This window comes from Pituophis catenifer, unplaced genomic scaffold, assembly GCF_029215685.1.
Source record: "Pituophis catenifer annectens isolate HBS135680 unplaced genomic scaffold, rPitCat1.0.hap2 SCAF_2, whole genome shotgun sequence".
Classification (NCBI taxonomy): Eukaryota; Metazoa; Chordata; class Lepidosauria; order Squamata; family Colubridae; genus Pituophis; species Pituophis catenifer.
Genome location: NW_027256882.1, coordinates 268967292 through 268984767, shown reverse-complemented (window position 1 = coordinate 268984767; position 17476 = coordinate 268967292). Strand labels below are relative to the sequence as shown.

The 17476-nt window shown below is 38.8% G+C and overlaps 1 protein-coding gene across 1 annotated transcript in view; it reads left to right on the top strand.

The window, feature by feature from the left end:
• The first annotated feature begins 507 nt into the window (after positions 1-507).
• The window catches only part of MAP3K1 (mitogen-activated protein kinase kinase kinase 1), a 56334-nt gene continuing 39365 nt past the window's right edge, over positions 508-17476 (top strand). Inside the window, exon 1 of the mRNA XM_070935876.1 lies at positions 508-1076. Within this exon, the coding sequence (XP_070791977.1) occupies positions 508-1076 (569 nt within the window). The remainder of the gene's footprint in view (positions 1077-17476) is intronic.

Genomic DNA, 17476 nt, shown 5'->3' with positions numbered 1-17476 from the left:
TATTTCTGCTGACCGGACAGATACAACGGCTTTTTCACAAAGCAGATCGGTGTGCAATCCTCCCGAAGAAGCGCAGGCAAACGGAAGAATCCCTAGTGAGGCGCAGGCACTTTCCCCAAGATACTGTTTCTCTGGTGGGAAGCAGGGAAGCCGAGAGAAGAAACTTGGCTGGGCGGGGAAGGAGGCGAGGAGGAGCGGCCAAGGCGAGCGCAGAGCCAAAAGCCAAATGCACCTGGCCGGCCAGAGGAGGCGCTGAGAGAGCCCGGCTGCGCAAAACCAGCCCCGGCGCCCCTCAGGTTACCTATCGCCTCCGCCCTCTTCCTTTCTTTCTCCTTCCCTCCCGCAACCTGGGCCCGCCCATCGGCCCAGTTCCCCTCCGGCTACGCAATCGGCGCAAGCCACGCCGCAGGCGTAGTGGCCGTCCGGGGAATTCGCTCCCTTGCCCGCTCAGAGCCGGTGCGCTTGACGGAGGGCGAGTGTGGGCTGGGATGTAACCCGCCAGAGAAAATGGCGGCGGCAGGAGGACCAGCGGCGGCGGCGGCGGCGGCTGGGGATCACATCGCCTCCTCGGTAGGATTATCTTCGGGGAACGAAGCCGCCGCCGCCGCAGTTGCCGCCTCCGTAGCAGCGCCCGCCGCAGGCGCTCCGAGCCCGAAGCCTTTGCGGTACAGCAGCGGCGCTGTACCGGTGCTCGTCGCGGGGCTCCCCACCGGAGACAGCGGCGGCGGCTGCAGCCAGAGGGAGTCGCGCTCAGACTGGAAGCGGAAGCAGCTGCGCAAAGTGCGGAGCGTGGAGCTGGACCGGCTGCCGGAGCCCGCCGAGTGCCCGGAGCTGCCCCTTCGCCTTACCAGGACCGCCGGGGCCGCCACGTCCTCCTCCGCCCCCCAGCCCGTGGCCCCGGCGCCGCGCTCCACCCCCGGCAGCCCCGCGTCCTCCCCCAGCCGCGGAGGCTTCCTCATCGCCGGCTCCCACGACCCGCCGCAGCCGGACGTCGGCAGCCAAGCGGCGGGAGCTGGCGTCGCCCAGAGGATCCCGGAGTTCCTGCCGCCGCCACCCCCCACTTCAGCCGGAGCTGGGTGAGTGGGGCTGCGGGCATGAGCTTGCGGGGCTGCGGGTGACACTTGAGAGCGGCGGGGTCCTTTCGGCCTGGCCGAGGGGAAGGGGTGGCCGGGACGCGGAAGGGTCGGGGCTCTTTTTGAGGCCGCCGTCTTCCCTTCCCCTGCGCGGGCAGGTAACGCGGCACTTGGGGCGCCGTGCAGAGAGAGGGCGCGTGTTTGCAAACACTCGGGCGAACCTCGAGAGTTGCCTGCCTGCCTGAGAGCTCGGGTTTGTCAAGGGAAGCCGGCCAGGGGTCGCTTTCGGGGGCAGGTCAACGTGCGGCGCTGCTTCCCAAAGCATTGTTTTGGCAGCAAACTCCCCTGCCCAGCGCACGCATCTCCTTGGCTATTTTACCACCCTTAGAAAGGGGTTTCTTTCTGGCGCTCGCAGCCCCATTTTGATTTTTGCCTCTGGCTTATGGGTTGCAGAAGGAATGGGGCGCGTTTCAAAGGGCGCCCGGGGGCCGAAAAAAAAGCCATTTCAATACCTGCCCAGCGGCGGTTGCTTGAGAGGCTTTGAAGTTTGAATTGGCCGGAGTGGTGGAAAAAAAAAAAAGGACCGGATGTCCCAGCCTTTTCAGTTTGTGTGGGGATCAACCCGCTAATTCTTCAGGCGATTCTTTTCTCTGTACTAGTAGGAGGATCCAGAGTTTTGGGAAGAGGAAGGGGGGGGGAATGGGGATGCGGGTAAACATCGCTGTAAAATGCGGCGAAGTGGAGTATTTTAGATTGGCTTGCCGTTTAATTGGTGTTCTCCACAGTTCAGGAACCGAGAGCGCGTCTGTAGCTTGTTTCCCCCCACGCTGTTTGAAAATAGGGAAATCTGTTTACGGAGTGGGAGAAAGCAGTTTAAAAAAAAATAAAATCCGTATGCCTCTCTACCCGGCTGCAGTTGAAACAGATATAAATTGAGATTTCAGGTGACAAGTCTTGAAAACAGTGCGTATGGGCTTGTCTTCCTTTCTTTTAAAGTTAACTGACATGCAGAATTTGCCCTGTTTTCCGGACAGGAAACACAGGTTCCAGTTGGGAATATTAAATTAAAACGGGCTGGTTTAAATTTGACAAGAGCTGTGGAGTTTTTTTTTTATATACATATGTTAAAGTGCTCCGGTGTCTGTTTTAATAACCTTCTGTTGAGATAAATGCATTTTTCCCCCTCTCAAAGCATTTTACTAAGGGTTGATGGAGAAATGCCCTTATAGTCACTAAGGGGGTGCTCTGAGACCTACATTCTGCATTGCTCATGAAGGAAGCCTGATCCTAAACAGGGATCTCTCTCAGAAACAGATCACCTTGACCTCCGTATGACTCACTTTTAATAAGCATGTTTAGTTTTACAGTCTTAATATGCAATTAATTTTTAAACTATTTGTACAATCAGTTCTAGTCTTGGGCAGCCAATAATCAGTGGTTCTGTGTATACTTATAACTTGTGAATTTGCTACTTTTTAAGCAGTTATGGTAACATATTAAAATGTAACAGATAAGCTGCTAACTGAAACCGAATTCCAAGTGGGCACATGAACTGTTATGTATCCTGATTATGGAAATGCATTTTTAGAAGAACTAGCATTGAAGTAGATTAATAGTGTATCACTGTAATGTGTTTCTGTTCAGTGTGCGCTCATTATATGCCTTAGTAATGTTGGCTATTTTATCTCAGTAAACCTTTGTTGTGACCAAAGAAGAATAAGGCAGAAAATGCACCTGTAAATCTCATTTGAAAGATTTATTGTAATGTGTTGACCGCAGAAAGATCAACATTTCATGAATATTGTATTTGTTAGAATATCTGTTGCTTGTACACGACAAATTTCTTTGTTACAAACATATTACAGAAATTTTGCACATTTGGGAGTTGGGGCAATCACTGAAATAAATTAAAATTAATTGCTGAAGAAACATTTATACATACTGGAGAAATCATTTTAGTTAAATAGTTTACCTCTGCATGGACATTACAGATTTAATTGAAATAAATCCAACAAAAATAAAGCTAGTGCAACTTGTAATTTCAATATGTTTAAACATTGAATAGCCATTATTACCCTTGTTAATATTTCAACTAAATTGTGTGTGTGTGTGTGTGTGTGTGTGTGTGTGCATGTGTGTATACATTCAAGCCATTCTTGACTCCTGGTGATTGCATGGATAAACCCATGCAGTTTTCTTGCTGAGATTTTTGGAAGTTATTTGCCATTACTTTTTTCTAGAGCTGAGGAACAGTGGCCCAAAGTCACCACTGCCTTTGTGTTTCGGGCAGAACTAGAATTCAGTCACCTGGTAACTAGCATGGTGCCTTAAATTGCTACACCATACTGGCACTAAATGGTAAATGCTTCAACTAAATTCTTAAAATCTAAATCACATTATTACATTTAATACAGTGAGTGCAGTAACTAATATTAATTCCTTTCATATGGTCTTCTTGAAATAAGTAGATAGTACAGCTGCTTTAAGGCCCTCACATATTTCTCTCTTATCTATGATCCTTCACCCCAGGGTTTAAATATTTCCTACTTCATCACATTTCTGAATTATGAATACTATTTGCAGTATGTCCCATCATTCTAATGATTTTATGAAATAAAATAAAAATCTCTAATTCTGGTCTAAGCAATTAGCTATATATAATAATCTGTTGTAGATTGGAATAGGGATAAAAATATTCATCCATCTATTCAGGGATTGGATGATTACTAATGAAGTGTAACATCTCCATTTGAAGAAGGTTGCAGCTGTATAGAATGACTTTCCTTGCTGAATATGAGCATTATGTTAGTCATGACAGTTAATCCAAAATTAAGTAGTCTTAAATTATTCAGTTCCCCAAATATTTAACTATGATAATACCCTGGCTTCCATGAAATAAAAAAGTAAGATAGCTTTCTTGACAATGTCTTAATTTTACCATGTTATTGTAGCCCTCCATTTATTTTGACTAGCAAAATAGGAGATCCAGATTAGTTTTTTTGTGTACTTTAATGTTACTTATTAATGTATACTTTCCTTCAGTAAATGCTGATAGAATTACATAGTATTAATTCACTGTTCTTCAAGAGTATGGAAAAGCAGCTTTTGTAAAAGTAAAGCTGTGGTCTTGAGTGTTTCAAAATACTCATGTCCAGTGGTGGTAATGGAATCTAAAAAAATGGAGTTTTAATGATAAAATAATTTTCTGAAATGTAGGCTGCAATCCAAACACTGGGACCAAGCTGCATTAAGATCAGTGAAGCTTAGCCTGAGTATAAGGATAAAGCTACATTTATATAATTAAGGAGCCTTTTTGGTGTAACTGATTTTTCCTATCTATCTATGAGGAAACAGTCTTAATTCTACTATAATAAGCTTTTTATAGGTGAAGATTATAACTTGAATTCCTGCTAAGCCCTTATGCAATTTGTCTTTCAAAAAGTAAACTTTATATTTTCATTACCAAAGATTTCTGTTGTTCCTATATATGAATGTATTTGTTTACATTGGAGTGGTGAAGGAAGAATACAAATAGAAATTGTTCCAGAATGATAATTGAAAATACATAGTTAGACAATCTTGTGTTATTGGACCTAACTAAAATTTAGATTTTGTATATGTAGAGAGGGTTTGAGAAAAATATAATGGAGTAAAGGACTTAATTCCAATATAGTAGTATGTTGTATATACTGTGTTGGTGCATGCGTATATGTATGTGTGGGGGAGGGGGTGGGAATCTCATTAGTACAATCATTATTATAGTTTAACTTACAGACTACTGGACTCAGTCCCAACTGAATAGCAAAAGCCACACTAATTAAACTTTGAAGCATCAGTGGAGGTTGAAGAACATAGAATAAAAGGCAAATAGGAAAGGATTGTACTCTGTGATCTGTTAGGTCTCAGACATTTCAGGATTGATTTTAAGAACATGTTTTTTAAAAAATCTGATATTTATTTTAAATAACTTTATGCTTCCTGACTTTATAACATCAAAGCATGAAACTTTTAAATTGGAATATAAAAATTGCATTATAAATAACAAATCAAATGGTCAGTGTCCATATATTTAAACAACAAACATGGATTTTTCAAATGCCAGTGTGAATGAAAAAGTTAGCAGTGTGCACCTCAGCCACCCCAGTGTCATTTTATATCTTATTTCTGGTAAGGGCAGAGAGGCTGAACAGTACAAAACTGACAGCACTTACCATGAAAACAGCAGCCAATCCCCCCCCCTCTGCTCTGTAAGTCACGTAGTGACATCCATGAAGAGGCAGTCATCCCTGAGATAAGTGCAGGTGTCTTTGGGGCGGGGGGACGGACACCAACCCTGGCATCTAATAAACTGTAGATGGAAAACCTGCTATGTGAACCTAGACAGATCCTGGTTGATTGGGATTATCCAGGTTTATGGAATGAGTTCTTCATTTCAATAACCTTAGGCATCAAAGATGGCTGGGTTAGATAAGTATTTGATCAATATTTGCCTCGTGATTGATATTATGTGTATAGCTGTAGATACACTGAAATCAACTCTTCTAATTTGTTAGATACTGAAAAGGCTTTTGATAGGGTGCAGACTGAACATTAAAATGCATTTTAAGAAGGTATGGTTTCTTGATAGACAGACAGACATGTTTATATTCTTTGGGTTTCACTTCCTTCCAGTATATACTTGCACTATATTTTATTTTTTTAGCTTCTTTTATTTCCTTTAAAATCCTATCTTTATTATTTTTTATAAATAACTCAAGTGGTGAACATACCTAATACACTTTCCTTCTTCTATTTTCCCTACAACAACAATCCTTTGAGCTGGGTGAGTCTGAGAGTGATTGGCCTAAAGTCACCCAGCCAACTTTTTTGCCTAAAGTAGGACTAGAACTTATGTCTCCTAGTTTCTAGCCTAATGCCTTAAGCATTGACCAAACTGGACCTCCCTGAAATATATACCAACAACATGGCAGGATGCTTTAGCATATCTGCAAAGTTAGCTTCTGTAAGAAATTCTGCACTTGGACAGAAACCCACAATTCTATTTTAAAAGGCATTAAAATGCAATGAAAGCATTAGTTATATATTTGATTTGTGAAAAGAAGGTGTTATAACCTTTAAAGCCCATCATGGCATGAGCGAGATATTTGAGGGACCACCTCTCCTCATTCATATCTACCCATCCCATTAAGCCTGCCGTAATGTGAATGAAGTAATTTTATACAGAAAAATATAAGGTGTAATGGGGTTTCAAGTAAGAACATAAGAACATTAGATGAATTCTATTGGTTCAGGCCAACAATCTATATATGGCATCTTTGGTATTGCATAACAGGCAGCTAGGTGCATTCAGGAAGCTCAGAAGGGCAATATTTCTCCTTTATTATTGTTTTCTAGTATCTGTTGTTAAAGGTAATGCTTCTTGTGGTTCAAGAGGTATTAAGCAGTCATCAAAAATTAACAATGTTGATTATTTAGTCTTCTGCTAATGTATATATTCTCATTTAATATGGTCTATATTAGTGGCACATACCACATCTGATAGCTTGATTTTGGATTAGGGTAATGTGTGAATCCAAAACTGAGTTAATTAGGTATCTCTTTTCCTAATGTTTGAGAAAAGGGGTGTGTGTGAGAGAGAGACACTCTATGAATGTGTACATTTTATTGGGCCCCAAAAGCTAGCATATTATTAGAAACATAAAGATCCAAGAAATGCCAAATGCCATCTTGTATATCATTGAATTGTATAGCTTCATCAGGTCTTCTGCCTGTGTATTAATGTTGATAACTCTGTTCACATGTAAACAATATTTATCATAAATATGATTTAATCCAGTAATTAGTTTTGAGCATTTTCTACACACCAGTCCCTGCATATTTAATTAGCAATCCAGTTTGTGCCAAGGGACACGCCTGTAGGTTTGTAGCATTAGGTTTCCAGTATTAATGAAATGTCATGTATTCTTGCCTAATGTTCTGTTAATATTAAGATACTTTACATTCATTGTATTACCACAATCTGTTAAGACTTAATCCATTGAATAAAGAAATATTATTTTGGCTGTATTTATTCCTGATGCCTCATGTTGCCTTCTTTAAAACAATGTTTTGTTATCAGCAGATAGAGTCCTTTATAAGTTTCTAAATTGTAATATCAAAATCAATTTAAAAATCAAAATAAATTCCAAGATTCTCCTTTGTTCATTTTAAAAAAATTAAATGATGTTTGTATTTGTATCTCTTATGGTAGATTTCTCACATAGACTAACTCTTAAGAATACAGTGATTTTATTATCAGTCCGTTCTAAGACTCTAAGCTGTTCATCAGGAATGACTAATGTATATATCACTGAATCAGACATAGTTTTAAAGTTGGTCTTGCTTTATGTGCTTCAACATTTAAAAACATGAGCTGTTCAAGGTAACTTTCTGTCACCTTAGGAGTTAAAGAAATACATTTAAAAGAGATATTACTGCTTAGGGAGTGTCTATTCTGTGTAGGAGGCACTATGAGAGAGTGGTAAATTGGATACTAACAGCTTTTGCTATCAGTATGTACAGTTTTGTTTCAAATCACAACACTGGAGATATATTTGGGATGAATGCATTAAGGGAATCTCTGACAGTTTATTGCTTTAAAAAGAATTAGTTACTTTTGTATTACTTCTTTTCCCCATAACAAAACTCTCCCCATATAGTTAACAATGAAGAGAAGTAGGCATATTCTTTCTTCATGTCTTAAGCAGTATGAGCTTTTAGATTGAGTCATCGTTGTTTGGTTTTCTGGTGTCCTGACATTTTGTCGGCAGCTGTGGCTGCCATCTTTAGAGACATGGTCAGCTGTTTTGTATACTTTTGGCATTGGATAACAACTGAAGATGGAGTGACTGAACTTTTGTATTTGTACCTGCTTGATTGATGTTAGCCATAAAAGCTCAGAACAGTATACTATACATGTTAGCTTTTCCTGAGTAATAAGAATGTATGTATTGGCCCTCTCAAGATCTATGTGGAATAAAACCATGTTCATTCATGCATAATTTGGTGATAGACAAATGCACAACTGTGGTGTGCATAATTGAGACTTTAGTTGGACAACAATTGTGATCTTATTGGAGATCATTTTCCCCCAGTCCTGCTGTAATTCTGAGGTCAGGGAGAAGTAATTGCTGCATTCATTCATGAGACCTTGGCGATGATCAGTAATATTTACCTGAAAGTAATTGGATATGAATCTTGTGTGTAAAAGTGAGCGGTAAATGCCACCCTGCTGACTAATATCAGCCTTCAAGGTGTTCCTGGTCATTATTTTGGGACTGATACTCAAATTCTTGAAGCTTTGGTTCAGAAGACCATGAGTCTCCATATTCTGGGAGAGGAATCTGAGTAGACTTGGGATTTCCTGACTTCTATGCGGGTCAATGAGCTTGTCTCAGGTAATCTCAATTTAGATTCACAAAGATGGGTATTCCCTAAACCAAAATATTTAATTGGAGATGATAAAATATGATCTGAATATGGAAGAAATTCACACCTATTCTTTGCTATGATCAGATCACTTTATGGTCGTACTGTAGATTATTATACAAGATAAAAGATCCATTACAATGATCAAAGTTGCTTTTGTGAGGATGTTTCCAAGTGGCAATCCTGAATTTTCCTGAGTTTGTTTCTCAGGAAGGTTATAAAAGTTGAAACAAGGAAAAAGATGCCAAGAGCAATAATAATGCAAGACCAAAAGTGAATCTCTCATGATCACAAACAAGAAAGCTATATTCTTACATAATCTCATTAGTCAGACTTATTGAAGGAAAGGGGATTAGATTCCAGAATCTTGGAAACTGGACATTTGGTTGCTCTGATCCTCCTTCCTGTCTCTTGACAAAGAGGAGAGGTTGTCATTTGTTTTATTGATAAGGAACGTACACATTTTACAAATTTACAAATTCCTATACTCAGATCCATTATAGATCTGATCGAGCACTGGTATGTACCTGGTGATGATGAAAGCAGTGAAGCAAATGTCCTTTTTTGTTCTTACTGAATCTACAGGTAATAGCTCTGTTTAGTGTGATCTGAAGACCTTCCGTTTATATTAAGCCTTCCTTTTGGCAGAAGGGCACTTGGAAGTTAGTGGGAAATCAACTCCTAGTCAGAGTTCAAACATAGCACAGTGGTAATCAAATCAAATCTTTATTACTGGCATAGATCAGGATAGTTGTAATGGTATGTTCAGAGCCTGAGAGAGATTTCACTTTGGACATCTGGATATTCCCCTTTTACCAGTCAAATGAACAACCTTTTTACCAGTTCATGCAGAGGCTGTGGTCAAGAGGCTAAGTTCTCATTTTAACAGGCTGGGACATAAAATGGCTTTTGAAAGTGAAAACAATTTAGTTCTTGAAATTTCTATGATCTCTTTCCTTTTCAACAAATCTTATTAAAGAAGCATTTGTGAGAATTTTGCTATTGGGTGTTAGCTTGACATCTTGTCACAGATAGAAACATGAATGCATTTGTTCCTCTGGTGGATGATCTTTGTTGGTATCTGGATGGAAAGAATATGCACATCATGGCAGGCTTCATTTCCATGGACTATAGTATCTATCTGGACTGCCTGGATGGGTTGGGATTTGGAAATACTGTCCTGGTTGGTTCTGTTGCTACCTGAGCAGGTGATTCCAGTCAGTAGTTATGGGATAAGAGCAACCAAATCTTTATAGTTTATTTTTCTGCAGCATGCTGTCTATTCAAGCGGCTCTGGGCATGTGGAGGGCCACAGCGAATCAGTCCTTTTCCCTCTGTCATTTAACTAAAACAGATCATCCACCAATGATATGCAGTTACACATTGCCACTGGAGGATGGGCTAAAGATACTGTGGAAGTCTTGAGTGTAAGATTGTGGATGGGGAGAAACAAGCTGGAAGTGTGTATCCGTAAACAACTTGGCTAATTGAAATGTCAGTTTTGGTAGTTACTATAATAAGGATCACACATTCCACAAAGAAACAAGCCTGCCCAGTTGCTTGGCAGTAATTTCTAGCTTGACTTTAAGCAGCCTCCAAACAAAAGAAAACCCAATATCATATCTGTCCCTCTCTCCATTGACAATAATGAGTTACTAACATACTTATTGAAGCCTTTGGAAGTCTAAAAAATATTTTTTAAAAAATGGAGTTCCTCTCTTCTGCTGTGAGATTCTTAATCTGTTGTAAGAAGACTTATTTTTCACACTACTCTTACATTCCTTAAAAAGCTTATCATATTAATAAGATGTCTATAATTATTTTTGGGATCTTGGTGGTTTCAACAATTGTAGTTGACAGTTACTGTATAGCATGGGTGTCAAACTCGCCGTCTCACCTTGCTGTCACATGACATATTGTGACATTTTCCCCTTTGCAGAGCTGAGGTGGGCATGACCTGTGTGTGAGGCATCCAGCCCATGGACTGTCAGTTTGACACCCCTGCTGTATAGGTTCATACAGTAGTTTCCCAAGCAATCATGGGTCTGTACATATCTGAAAATAATCATTTGCAGAAGGCTCAGTGATGTAAATGACCATGTTATAAATAAGCCTTTGGCTTTGCTCATTTTTCTGGCTGAGTTGAATTTACAAGTCATTTCCATTCATTTAAAATTTAATTGATCACTTGATAATTCTATTAATTCCAAATGTTAAAAAGATCAACATCAGGCTATTTGATATACCTTCTGTGTTGAGCCCAGAAGCCTTGCAGTGTTACAGATACTTTGAATAGGTACAAGGAGACCAGTTTGGCAAGATTTCCTTTAGATGCTTGTGAATACAGTGATCCGTTGACATAAAAAATGTGAGATTAAATTTCTGAATACTTCTCACAATAAGAGAAGTTATTTGTGTCAGCCCCAGTCCTGTGACGGTACTTGGGGCTGCTATTCATGTGGGGATTGCCATTCCGTTGCTGCACACTTTTGCCGACAACCCTTCCTGACAATTTGTTTGTTTGTACCCCACCTTTATTATCTTCCTCCTCCTATTTTTCCCACAACAACCCTCTGAGGTAGGTCGGGCTGAGACTTTGTGACTGGCCCAAAGTCACCTAGGTGGCTTTCATGGCTTGAAGGATTATCACTTCACAAATGGTGTTGAATCTTTCACTCAATTTTTAAAAAGTATTTTTATCATTGTTTGAAGCTGCCAATAATATAAGAGGAGGCTAAAATTTGTGACCAAATAAGCCCCATGTTCTCTGTTGATTGTTATAACATTACCTCACAAATCCCTGTTGTGCTTAAGAACATGGATGCTAAGACATGTTGGGACTCACTAAAAATGGGCAGGCTATTCAATTTTGATAGAGGATAGTAGAGGTTAAATGTGCAACTCTCTCTAACGCTTCTGTATCTAATCCTGTAAGAGGGCATGCAAGTGACACTTCATGCCAGCACAACTCCTAATAGCAAGAAGAAAAGTAGTCACGAGTGGTAGTCATTGCACAATATAACTCTCTAGCTGTAAGAACTTGTCTTCTAGAAACAGTTGGTACTTGCCATAAATCATATTTTAGAGATTAGTGGAATTTTTTGCCAGAAGCTACTTCCATTCAGACTCTTGTTGCCTCTGCTGTTTGTTCTCTTTAATGGGTACAGATAGGTAGAGTATGTTCTTGGAAGAAGGACTAATTTTATAAAATGTTTCTCCTCCTTACTCACTTGTTGTTCAGTAAACAAGATTAACAAGATTGCAAGGAGGAAATGAATGCACATAAGGATTTTAATTTTTTTAAGAAATAGCTACACTAATTTTGGTTTAACATTTTTGTTCAGCACACCAATGTGTTTTGCAGTACTGAGTCCTGGATTAAATAAGAACTAGATGTCATATATTTATGTGTGAACTATCGTGTTACCCGGAAATAAGACCCTGTCTTATATTATTTTTTGAACCCCGAAATAAGTGCTTGGCCTTATTTTCGGGGAGGTCTTATTATTTTAGGGTGCGTGGAGCAAGACAGGAATCCTCTTGCGTCTTACCTGATTTCCAGCTATGTCTCCCTAACCCTAACCAGAGGAAATGGCGGGGACCGGCTATGCATGCGGTTAAATATTTTCGGGGAGGGCTTATTTTTGGGGAAACACGGTATCTTCGTGACTATAGTATCTGCACATATTAGGAAGATTTTTGGTACAGCATTAGCAAATATAATGGACTCAACCGAAAGCTGAACAATAATAGAAGGAGGTATATCGGTTTCTAAAATACCAATTCTTCAAAAAAAAAATTTCAAATTTCAGTGATAGTATTGGTTGGTACTTCAGAGAGTTGTTACATTGTAAAACATAATACCTTCAGTGAAGACTGGTAATTTGCGTACCTGTTGCTGAGGTAAAATGTGGCTATATCTTTTTGTTATGCTTGTTCGGAGGCACCATTTTTAAAATAATTTTTTTTTAATATAATACACACCGTACATATTTTATGGACAGTGTATTGACTGGGTCAAATCTTTTTTAAACAATGCTAACAGTAATAATACAAATAAGTATGCATAATTCTGTACTTCAACAGTACCATTCTCCGATGTACTGCCTTGAGAATCCAGAGAGTGGGTATTGCTCTGCCTTCTTCCTTTGGAGACTGAATCTGTTGAGCTTTCTGCCATGTCCCTCCTGGTTGCTTCCCAGTTTGATTCAGTCTTGAATCCAGGAGAGACATGATTTCAATATCCCAAATGTCTAGGACTACTAATAAGGCCAAATATTAACAAAATTTAATCATTTTTTTTCTCTGTTCTATTATAAGCTTTTAAGGAATTACCTGATTGATTCCTACTTATTAATCCTTTCTCTTCATTATCTTTTATCTTCTTGCATCTCATTTTGATTTTTTCCTTCCACTGCTTCTTCTATTTTCTCATCTTATGGTCCCAGTTGTCCCAGCTTGTGACTGCCAAAAATAGCCATCATCCCTGCTGCTGTTCGGGAGAGCTTGCTTCGGACATAACGAGGAAATTGCGAGTTCCTCATGGTCCACGAAGTGGGAGTCACCATTTTTTGAAGTAGTCATTCTGCTTCTGGAGATCTTGAGAAAGGATTTCCTCTTTGTCACTGAAGTTGATTCTTAGAACTGTTGAGATTGATATGTTTGTGGAGATTCTCGATCATCCTCGTTATGGTTGTCCCAAAGGTGCTTTTTCAAAAGGCAACTGAACTTTGTTTTTACTTGAAGACATTCACTACTCATCCAAGAAGCTTCTTCTTCAGTCTCCTTTGTGGGAGATTGATACATTGGCAAAAATAAATTTCCAAGAAATGGTTTCAGGCACTTCATAGCTGTACAAGTTTAAAAGAGCAAATGATAGCACTGATCCTTGGGGTAGTCCATTATTCAACTTATACGTACTTGTATTAAATTCTGTGAAAACTTAAAATAACGTGTTACTCAACATGTTATCAATCAAGGCAATGGTATTATGACAAGGTATAACCTTGATTAGTTTGAGGAGAAGTCCTTCCCTACAGATAGTATTGTAGGCTGCTGAAACATTTTTTATTTTCCTTTGGAATTTGTTCTCCAGGTAGGAAGTTAGTGCAAGGACTTGGTCATTACAATCACATTTGGGGCAAAATCCAGCTTGTTCTACTTGGATTACAGATTCTACTGATAAGGCTTAGAATAGCACAAATCTTTCTAAAAGTTTGTAGGTCAGACAGAGAAGAGCCATTGGCCTGTACGTTTGGGGAAGGTTTGGATACTTTCCTGGTTTCAAAACTGCAATAATTTTGGTCTTTTTAAATATAGAAGGCAACCATCCTTAGCATAGTATGGAACTAAAAAAGGAGGCAAGCCAACATTTAGTTGCTGGACCATAGCTCTTTAGTAATTCTAGGTACATGCCATCAAATCCTGCAGCGTTGCCATTTTGCAAAGAACCCAGCACCCCCTGGATTAAACCTCTGGTGTAAATGGGCATGAATATAAAGCATGTGATGGAAGATCATGCTTCAACCGTCTAAGTTCAGATTTGTCTGGTGAATTTCAATATAATAATTTTAAATTGGGGTATTTTAATTTTTGGGGTTTTAAATCGGCCAAATCTATTTAATTATTTTAATTTTTAATTATTGTTGTGTTTTTAAATTGGCTGTACACCGCCCTGAGTCCTTCGGGAGAAGGGCGGTATAGAAATAAAATAATAATAATAATAATAATAATAATAATAATAATAATAATAATAATAATAATAATAATAATAATAATAATTATTATTATTATTATTATTATTATTATTATTATTATTATTATTATTATTATTATTATATCTTGCAGTCCTTAAAATAGAGATGAGATGGTTAGCTATGGATTCCACACTGATGGTAGAATGTTTTCTTGATGGTATGGATGAGAATGTTTCTTTTAGCTACATATTTAATTAAGTCAACAAACCTGTAGTAGTTCTTAGGGACTGCTTTGATCGATCTGATATTAGCATCAGTGTGTTTGGTATAAGTATTCCATTCTGCTTTCTGGAAGTTCCAATGAGATTTAAGAGTCGATGTAATTACTGGGATCTGGTATTCTTTAGATTATAGGCCTGCGTTGACTGAATGGAACATTGTTCAAAACCTGTCTCTAGATTTGAGATGATGATTTTACTACTCCAGAGAAAACAAAACAAAGGACTGGACTATAATCCTGTTGCCAATGAGCAGAATGAATGTGCCGCTATCTTTAGCATCATAAATAAGAATAAATTTTGTTTACTTCTATCCAATTGAATAATTACTCCCATTCTCATCACACTGGCTATAGCCGCAAGATGTGTGGTTAGTGGCTATTGGAATCACCAGGGATTATACTATCTCACACAGGTGTTGATAAAACAGAATCTGGTCAACTGTCCATTGGAGGCTTGTAAACATTCATGATGGTAATATTCTATAATTCTATGGACATAGAGAAGATATTCTGATTGGTAGTTGAATTATTATTTGGAGGAAGGGCATTATAACTGTCAATATCATCCTTGACGTAAATTGCAATTCTCTGTTTAGGGTGGTGCAATGCTGTTATTATTTTATGTCCAAAGATTTTAGCCCTAATTGTCAGTTGGAGATTGTCCTCCGTGTGTTTTTTCCTGAAGTACCAGAATATCAATGGTAAAATCCATAAGGATCTTAGCCAAGTATTCATTTTTGGCTCTATTGATGCCTACAATGTTAAGCTAGCAGAAGCCTGTGTGTGTAATGCTAAGACCCCAAAAGGGGTATAGGTGGTCCTCGACTTACAACAGTTCATTTAGTGACTGTTCAAAGTTACAACTTTGTTACAAAAAGTGCCTTATGACAGTTTTTCACACTTACGACCATTACAGCATCCCCATGATCAAGTGATCAAAATTCAGATGCTTGGCAATTGGTTCATATTTATGACGGTTGCAGTGTCCCAGGGAACAGCTTTTCTGACTTCTGACAAGCAAAGTCAATGAGGAAGCTACATTCACTTAACAGCCATGTTATTAACCTAACAATGATTCACTTAACAACTGTGGCAAGAAAGTTGTAAAATGGGGCAAAACTCACCAACATTAATAAATTTCTCACTTGGCAACAGAAATTTTGGGCTCAATTGTGGTTGTAACTCGAGAACTACCTGTATTTGGTTTTATGCACTTCCATTTGTCATGGCTATGAGGCCCAAGAAGGTAGTAACGCTGCATCTGGTCGTTTCATCCATTTAGCACCGCCCAGGGAGCATGTGTAGCTTAAGGAATGCTGGCAACTATTGCTTTCCTGTTGCTCCCCATACTGTTGCACTCAGTATGTGGCTACTGTGTCATCAGAACAGTTGGTAATTAAGGTTAAGTGGGTAAGACTGTGAAAAGCTTCAAGTTCCATGATAAAATGGTCTGCAAACTTCTGGAATGCTCAGTGCCTTCTCCATACCATGTCAAAACTCATTTTCAGACATGCTGTTCTAGACAAAGCACCTTAAATTATTTCTAATGGTATAGCTAGTCCTTGATTTATACTGCAGAATTTCCATCACTAAGCAATGCAGTCATTAAGTAAATTGCACCTGCTTTTATAACCGTTTTTTTTTTTTTTGCCATGGTCATTAAGTGAATTTGGCTTCTCCCACTGATTTTGCGTGATAGAAACTGGCTGGATTGGTTGCAAATGTTGATCACACGATCCTGGGACATGGCAACCATTATAAACACATTATGTGTTACAAGCCCCCGAATCATGTTCACATGATCATGAGAATGTTGCGATGTTCATAATTGCAAGGACCAGTTGTAAGTTACTTTTTCCAGCACTGTCACACTAAACAAGTGGCCGTAGATTGAATAATAAACTACCTTTATTGACAGGAGGAGTTTCAGCATGCCCCAAAATCTTAACACAGATTTTTTCCCCCAGCTCAGTGAAATTTTGCATGTGCTTAGTCTTAGAGCCAGTTTGGTCTAGTGATTAAATCATCAGGCTAGAAACCAGGAAATTATGAATTCTAGTCCCTCCTTAGGCATAAAAAAACAACAAAACTGCTTGATTTTGGGCCAGTCATTCTCTCTCAGCCCAACTCACCTCACAGGGTTGTTATTCTGGACAAAATAGGAAGGATGCATGTTGGGTATGTTTGCGCCTTGAGTTATTTATAAAAATAATGAAGATAGAATACAAATAAATAATATATTGTGCCTATTTCTGAAGTACTATTGTGCTTCTCCTCTGCCAGTTGCAAGACAAATCTGAAAGTATATTATCCAAGCATCAGTGGCCATTTTGTTTGATTGGATTTCATTTATTTAAAAACACAACATATTCAGTAAGAAAAGCTAGGAAAAATCTATTGTACGTAAAGCTAGTATAATCCCATATAATAAGGAGATTTTTTTTTTCTAACCTGAATTAGAAGGAAGGTTATGCATCTTTAGCGATTACAATAAAGACATTGTTAAAGCATATATTAGCCTATAATAAATGAATCAGTCTGGCATCCTAATTCTACCCTTATTCAGAGCCATTATGTTATCCATTGCAGTTATTCAAAGAGCTGATTATAATTTGAAAATCTTAAAGCAGGAAATGAATAACTTTTGGATGTTTGAGCTGTTAACTTTGTGAAGCACACTGATTTAGTTGTGCTTCTACATAAAAAATGGGCTATGTTGGATCCTTGTTTATGTGTTCTTAATGAGGAATATTAAGCGTATAAATTTCTTGGATTGTTTTTCTCTTTTAATTTTCTAGCTTGTAAAAATTCAGTAAGAAAAAAAATCCCTCCAAATGATCATTGCATTAAATTGGAGAGCACTCTTTATAGTCTTGTTTCTCATGAAAATTGATAGCTACCTATGTAAGTTTTAAATGGCATTGGCAATGTGTCTTGAATGCAGCCTTCTCCAATGTAGC